At 41.1% G+C, this 7,780-nt stretch overlaps 2 protein-coding genes across 2 annotated transcripts in view; both read right to left on the minus strand.

Annotated features, from left to right (window-relative positions):
* LOC104947033 (ankyrin repeat and IBR domain-containing protein 1-like) overlaps nucleotides 1-5,056 on the minus strand; it is a 12,375-nt gene extending 7,319 nt beyond the window's left edge. Inside the window, exons 1-2 of the mRNA XM_010772961.1 lie at nucleotides 4,876-5,056; nucleotides 1,319-1,640 (exon numbers count right to left, since the gene is read on the minus strand). Coding sequence (XP_010771263.1) covers nucleotides 1,319-1,506 — 188 coding nt within the window. The 5' untranslated portion in view covers nucleotides 1,507-1,640; nucleotides 4,876-5,056. The remainder of the gene's footprint in view (nucleotides 1-1,318; nucleotides 1,641-4,875) is intronic.
* A 735-nt stretch (nucleotides 5,057-5,791) lies between these two features.
* Nucleotides 5,792-7,780, minus strand: LOC104947034 (receptor-transporting protein 3-like). The gene is made up of 3 exons (XM_010772962.1): nucleotides 7,673-7,780; nucleotides 7,180-7,351; nucleotides 5,792-6,311 (listed from the first exon to the last, which is right to left on the minus strand). The coding sequence occupies exons 1-3, from the start codon at nucleotides 7,686-7,688 to the stop codon at nucleotides 5,969-5,971; spliced, it is 531 nt and encodes a 176-aa protein (XP_010771264.1). The 5' UTR covers nucleotides 7,689-7,780; the 3' UTR covers nucleotides 5,792-5,968.

The following is a 7,780-nucleotide window of genomic DNA, read 5'->3' on the forward strand; positions in this document are numbered from 1 at the left end:
CCCCCCCCCTCAAAAAAACACAAATGCACGTGTGCACACATGCAGATGTACAGATAATTGACTGGCCTTTTCAAACAGCTTCCTCTGACCCCCCTGTAATCATGGAAAAATAACGGGCAAGAGAAAGGAGTGCAAGGAGGAGGAGGTGAGCATGGCTATTGAGTCACTGGATCAGCTGTCGTTGTCATGGCCAGAAGCCTGATTATCCCAGCGGGGGGGGGTTAAAAGACACGCTGGTGTTATACTCTGTATGTTTCTCCAATTTCACCCCATTATTGGTTCTTTGAAAAAGGCACAGTTCATCCCAAAATTAATCTTTTTTTATTTTTCTTCATACCTGTAGTGCTCATAATCATTATTTATCTCGACTGGTTTGTTGTGAGTTGCTTAGTGTTTAAAAGTATCTGCCTAAGCAATGGCTGTCTTTTCTAGAAATGAATGGAACAACAGCAGGTGGCAATCGTCTTGTGGCATTTAAAGCGCAGGGAAAAATACATTCTAAAAACTCCAAAAATGCACAGATTTGTTTTAAGCAGTTTCTCGTAGGAACTATTTTCTTATCACTGTGCCAATATGACATATCCCCTCGTAGAAGTGAGTTTACGTCTACTCGTGGACAGGAGGCTCGTGTCAGACATGGGCTGAACTATTTGGACTGATTCATGGTAAGAATACACAAAGGAAACAGTATCCAGGACAAGGTGTGCTGGTGTGTGTGGTTCTTTGTGTACACCTGCTACAAACAAGTATGCAATGAAACAAAACAAAAACAGGCACAACACAATTGCATTTTCATTTAGGTCAACATCTTCTGATTATTTTATGGCAAAGTCCTTCAAACTCTACATCCCAAGTTTGTGAAATGTTTTAATACTTTCTAATACTTTCAAGAGATACCTGTATGGCATCTTTATTTAGACTTTTAGAGATGTATTAGTCAGCTTTTTGTTGCTTATCAAGGTAATTGCACCTTTTTTAGGCTGTGCTATTCAGGTTGTGTTAATCAGTGTTTCTTATGGCTGATGCACTTCTTCTGTGCCTGTCAACATGGTTTTTAACTTTGTAACATTATTAACATAGTTACAAAGCATACACAATATATTTGACTGGTCACTTCTGTACAAAAAGTCCTCTTTCTTGCCCTAAAAACATAATTATGAAAGTGTGAAATCTATTAAAGCTGACATCCCCCTGATTGTTATTCCCTTATGACTCACTTGCATAACCTCGTTTGTAACCGACTGTTTGGATAACTGTATCACAAGCCACAGTGACTAAAATGACTGTTGAATTCAATCAACTCCTCCATTTTTTTTACCTGAGCAGGCGTGTCATGGCGTGGCGGCAGACGTAGTGCAGGGCCGTGTTGTGCTGGTACTGCTCTCCGTACGAAGCGTTGGGGTCCAGGCCGTCCCTGAACTGAGGGTTGCCCTCATAAAGCTGCCAGGCCAGGGCCTCGTCGCCGCCCACCAGGGCCTTCCTGAACTTGGTGGCCGTGTTGCCCATGGCTTCAAGCTTGCAAAAGGCCGCCTAAAGGGAGCTGTGGCAGAAGCCCTTACGCCTGCCTGCGCCTCCCCTTCCTCCTCCGCCGTTCACCGCAGGTCACAACTTAGAGCAACATGGTTTTGTGTTTTCCTGCCCTGTTAATAAAGAAACACTTAGATTAATGAGAGGAAAAAGAGAGTGGAAAGAAGCACATGAGTAGAGGAAAGAATGAAAATGAGCGGGGGGGAAAGGCACTTGTGAAAGAAGGACAAAGCTGGAAAAACAAGACAGAAAGGGAAGAAGTAGGTAGACAGGTGGAAAGGGAGGGAGAGATAAAGCAGCTGAAACAATCAGTCAGTCATCGATCAGCTGATGTACTGCAGAGAGAATGTTATCTCACCGGAAATAGGATGGAAACAGAGGGACAGAAGGAAGAAGCTAGAAAGACAGAGATAATTATAAAGAGGGCAGGCAAGAGGGGAAGGTTAATGATATCCAAGCCATCGATTGGTAAGTCAGTTGATGAAAGGAGCAGTCAATATTATCACAGCTGGCCACTGCAAGGCCAGTTAGCTTGCTTTTACGAAGAATCTGCATACATTAGGAGGTTGTTTACACGCTTGTCGGTCTGCAACTGGCGATATGAGAGTGTGTGGTAAACCGCGCAAAACTAATACACTTTGCCAAAACCAGTTTTACTTTGCCCCTCAGGGGCTAAAGCAAAGAATCACAAGAATCATAGCTATGGCTGCTACAGCTTCACTCTCCCAGGGAGCAACAGCTCATAAAACCTCCTGTAGATTCACAAGTTATCACAATCTTTTCATCATCTTCCTCTCTAAATGTCCTCACGCAACAACCCAAAACACACTCTTTCTCGCACATATTCACTGTCTTTATAAGTGAGTTCTTCTTTATTTCGTTCATGGTATTACCAAACTCTCTATGGGTTTCTTTCTTTCTTTCTCTCTCACACACACACACCGTTTTTTCTGTCTTGAACACACAAACACACACACGGTTACATCCTGTAATGAGTGGAGTCTGTGTGTGTGTATTGGGACGTTGAGGGTATCATTACAGTCTTCATTCTATGGCCATCTGTCTGGCCCCCACAAAGAGCCTCTTTTAGCCCCGGCTACAGTTGGCCGCTGGCTCGTCGGGCTATGGAACATTTGAATAACGTGGCTGGCTGCCTCCCCTCCTTTGCCTCCCATTTCTATGAAGTGAGGGATAGGGAAAACACACAGTGACAGACGGGGTGACAGACGGAGGCAAACAGGCCGAGAAGAGGCTGCAACCACTGGCTAATTAAAGCCAACATCTTTTACGTGCTGCTCCTGCGATGCATTCAGTAGACCGGTTTAGATGTGTGTGTGTGTGTGTGTGTGTGTGTGTGTGTGTGTGTGTGTGTGTGTGTGTGTGTGTGTGTGTGTGTGTGTGTGTGTGTGTGTGTATATAAAAAGGGGTGTTTGTGGTGGGGGGGGGTTACTATAGTTATTAGGTCAGTATGTCTGCTTGGTTCTCTGTTTTGTGCACACTGGTTTACTTCCAGTTCACTTCACCCCTCTGTGTATCTCTGGCAGTCTCTTTCTGTGTCTCAGACTAAATAAGGACAGGAAGTCTGGACATGGAGGAACTTTGGAATTCCAGGGAACTTAAAGTTTGAGCTTGGCAGTGCCAGCGCAATTATCTACTATCCCCAAAGCTCTTTGAGCCCACACGTCACTCTTTGGTTGGTTTAAGTGAGGCTGAGAAAGTGTTTCACTTCTTGTCGCCTGGGCAATATTATTAGCTGGAAATACATCCAGAAACATAGAAAGGTATATAAATAATTTAGAAAGCAACAACTTTAAGTTACACTTGTGCCACAGATATACAAAGAACAGGCCTCTAGTCCATACGGTATTCCCCATTTTAAGTAATGTGATAATGGAGACTTAATGACTCATGAACTCAAGAATCCCAAACGCATGAATGTTGTCGGGAAATGTTTGTCTTATGATTCCTGCTGATGGGAACTACAGTCATTGCATTCATGCTTCCTCTGAAACCCAACCAGCTACACACACATTAAGACAAGAAGCTACATTACAATGTTTTACAAGCAATATTGCAATTTAAGAGGATTTTCCTGGTGAGATTGTCTTTGGGCTTCTTTATAAATACACGCAAGGGGGAAGAGCTTAAAGGGGTGGTCAATATATTGATCCACAGTTTCTACTGATGTTTAAACAAAACATTAAAAAACGTCCCCTTGTGCACTTGGACATTGTTTATCTGACACTTTATAAACAATTAATCGATTTATCAGCAAAACAGATTTAGTTGGATAAGCGTTGTTTGTATTCATCATTTCCAAAACAGAATTATTGCTATTGAACAAAGGCTGAGTTGTTTATTCGACCAAATATGTGAAAAATGTGGGAAACAGCCAGCAGTCCAAAACTTGGACATTAATCTCAATGTGAAACATAAAGCAGCATATATTTCCTTTTATGATTGAGTTTTTAGAACAAATCATTTGAGAGTAACTTTCCAGCAATCAACTATATGACTGTTGCTTTCAGATCTAATCTAAACAATTATTTATTGCATTCCTATCAGGGTTACTGTCTGACATATATCAATATTACACTGATATGAATCTCAGCTTTGATAAGCTACAGACATAAGTACATTATTAAAAAGTCAGGCCTACCTGCCAACACCTTAACAACCAAATCTACCGTAACTACTTTGTGAGTTTCAACATCATATTTATTTGAAATAAAACCCACCCACTCTCTGTTGCTTTTACTGTTATCAAAACTAGCTGCCACCTGATAGAAATCAAAACAGACACCTCAGTCAAAAATAAGGGTGGATTATGCCTCAGTATAAACTGACAAAAACAGGTTGTCATTAGAGAAATCAAACTTATAAGGGGGAGGTAAAGTCACACCTGCAAAGTGAGTTTCCTCAATTCTTACTTTTGCATTCACCAAAATTAGCTAGGTCACCGTCAATCAGCTACATATCCAGGTCAGACCTCGTGTGGTTATCCCTGAAGAAGTGTGTCAGCATGAAATGGAGCACAAAACAAACACACTTCTCTTTGCATGTTTCTGTCCATGCGGCCCCTCTGTTAAAGCTCCTTTGTTCAACACACTGACTGGGAATGTCATTACCGAAAGAGGAAAGCGAGTGTTAGGGTGTCCCACATTCTGCCGATAAAACAGCGTTACCTTAGGGTGTCAACGTGTCCCCACAGCTGTGAAGGCGCAGTGGGAAGACGTTAACACCCCGAAAGCAGCGTACCTTCCAGCCGTTACCGACGCTAGCTTTCTCTCACGTTAGCGTTAGCCTCAACTACGTCCAGCACCACAACATCACATCTCATTTACTCACACAGTCGTTTCACTTGATCACCAGTCGCACATTGGGGAACCTGCGTATATCGAGGGCCATTATCTTCTCACTGTCATTCGCATCCCCGGCTGCTGTTCCGCTGAACCATCCTCTCTCTGCCACCGGACCGGGGACGATGCTGCTGTGAGCGGAGGGGCGAGACTGACTGGCCCGCTTCGGTGTGTTGTTGTGGATGCCAGAGAGAAAAGAGGACTACGCATGCGCGGGACAAACTGTCACACGGAGAGCTCGCATCTGATTGGCCGGTTGTCTAGGTTCGTTTGGTGTACTTTTTGTAACATCTTGTAAAATGATGTTTCTCAAAATGTCCCAAAAATGTATTACTTTTCTGAAAGACATGATATTATACATCAAAATAGTTAGGGTTGGAGTTAACCCTAACCCTAACCCTAAATTGTGCAAAAGTAAAAAAGCCCTTAAAACAGCCGAGGGACCACCGTTTTTTTCTGTTTTCTATTCATAATGCCATCAGTTTTGAATTAATGTAATGAACACAGATGTTATGTGCGTTTTTGTTGATGTATTGGAATGATTGTTATCAATAAAGTTGATCTTGTAAAATGGTCAGCCCTTAAATTAATAAAAAAACAAAATGCAATTCTCATCTGTGAAGCACAATTGAAAATAAGCATTTATATAAAAAGCCCTAGCCCTTTGAATGTAATGTACACACAGTATTTTTGCTGTTCTGAATTGGTATCCTCATTTTTGATTGCACTTATTGTGAATCGCTATGGATAAAAGTGTCAGCAAAATTAAAAGGATGTTAAGTAACCTTGAAATAGGAAACTGTATAATAAGGGATTAGTTTGTCGATTTCTGTGCTGTAGTTGTGGCTGATCTGATCCTGTATTTAAAGTATTAGGCAACAAAAAAAACTCGGTCAGACTTTATAAAAAATTCAACTTTATGTATTTACTTGAACAATGGTTACAATGGTATAACGAATCAGTTTCTTCCTGCATCACTTTCATTCTCTCTCACACACACACACACACACACACACACACACACACACACACACACACACACACACACACACACACACACACACACACACACACACACACTTCTATTCTTCTTTTATACGGCATATGCCCTGACTGCAGGCCTCACACAGGTCCGACTCATGTGGTTTGGAATAATTTTTAGAGTGTGGTGGCTCCCCTCCGACATCGTTGTCATCCATTTCTCCGTAGCAATTCTTCCGGATTTTGGCACACAGCTTGAGCAATGCTCTTTCCACCTCGTCCTCGGAAAAACCAGGACGGGCATAAGTATCATCATGGCAACTGCGACAGGCCTGTCCAAAGGGCCTCATGATCGCTACCCCCCGTTCACCGCGCAGCCGGTAACGGAACAACACCGTGACCTTTGCTGAACTCCAAACTTTACTGCATGATGGACACTTCAAACTGTGGGGGAAGGAGAAGACAATAAATGAAAGTTGGAGATTCTCAGGGTTAGTACGATTTCACCTGAGGTATTTGAACCATCAGCTTTTAAGGGGTAACAAAAGTTAACTGCTCTCTAAAAGCAAACCAGACCTGTAGCAATTGTTTGCAAATTGTACTGTAGAGTACCAGTGGTAATCATTATTATCTTTATTTTATTTTATTGTATTGACATAATGTTAGTGTATTGTGGCATAATTATACATATAGCTCGACATTTAAGTTACACAGTGCATGTAAAAGCCCAATTAGGGACCAATGTGGAAATAAAGCAATAGCAATACATTTAATGCACATTGGAACTATGTTAAAGGGCATTGTCCTTTTTAAATAAAACATGTAAAACCAATATTGTTAGGTTCTTACAAGTAATGTTTTTTAATTTTTTTATTTAGGAAGTTCAGTCTTAAAATAACTTTGTAGGTTGAATCATATCATGTGCTTTTTGAGTCACCATAAAACAGGAGAACTTGTTCAGTTACCCAGGGTGAAGTACCAGGCTTTTCCACAATGTTGAACTGTTTGAAAACTGGTCACATGACCGGTTTCATCTGACATTGTCTGCATATTTAGTTTACCTTTATTTGTGTTGGATAACAGAAAACTGTTTTTAAAGTATAGCAATGTTTTTATCACAATTGACCTGCATATATAGAACTGTAGTTTAAAGTAACATATTGCAATCCTGTGCAATAAACCTGAAATGTGCAATATAAACACTATCTGCTATTTGTATGGTGCTCTAATCACTTTAATTTGACCTGCTATTCAACTTTTGCTGTAACACATGTGTATATTTATAGATATATATAATATAAAAGATACATACTTTCCAAAGGCAGAGTGGCAGAAAGTCTTCCAGCCCCTCTTCCTCTCCTCTGTGGTGAGTGTGTCTCCCTGGGTATAGCTGAAGTTCAGAGTCCACTGGTCTCCATGGTCCAGCTCATTGTCGTCGTCCAGCAGCTCCTCAAAGGTCTCTTTCCACAAGGAAGGAAGCCAGTCTGCATTAAAAAATAAAAGCGTTACAGTCAGAAAAATACAAGTCTTTGTGTCACAACACTGAAAAAATAACAGGGTCTGGAAGGTTAATGACGTCGCATGTTATCGAAATATAATAAGGGCCACGCCCTTCTTCCATCTGTTTAATAAATAAATCCAAACGTAACACGACATTTTACAAAAATGCATTTAGTATTATGAACACTTAATATTGGCTTTGCACCGATGGCACTGAATTTACAAAACAACATTGCATAGCACATAATAAACACAATATTAACATATTAAACACCAAAAAGGTGTGCAAAATGAAATTGTCTTACCTGCAGATCCCTTCATTTTGCTCAAGTATTGTATTCACTTCTGGTAGATGGAGATGAAACGACGTTCAGCTTGTTGATGTCACTCTGCACACAGTCTCTGTATTTATA

The sequence above is a fragment of the Notothenia coriiceps genome, unplaced genomic scaffold, assembly GCF_000735185.1.
Source record: "Notothenia coriiceps isolate Sejong01 unplaced genomic scaffold, NC01 NC01_scaffold00011851, whole genome shotgun sequence".
Lineage (NCBI taxonomy): Eukaryota > Metazoa > Chordata > Actinopteri > Perciformes > Nototheniidae > Notothenia > Notothenia coriiceps.

Coding starts and splice junctions, on each gene's coding strand:
- LOC104947034 (XM_010772962.1), bottom strand. Junction 6,312..7,179: donor TGCCACTCTGCCTTTGGAAA/GTATGTATCTTT, acceptor CTTCCCCCACAG/TTTGAAGTGTCCATCATGCA.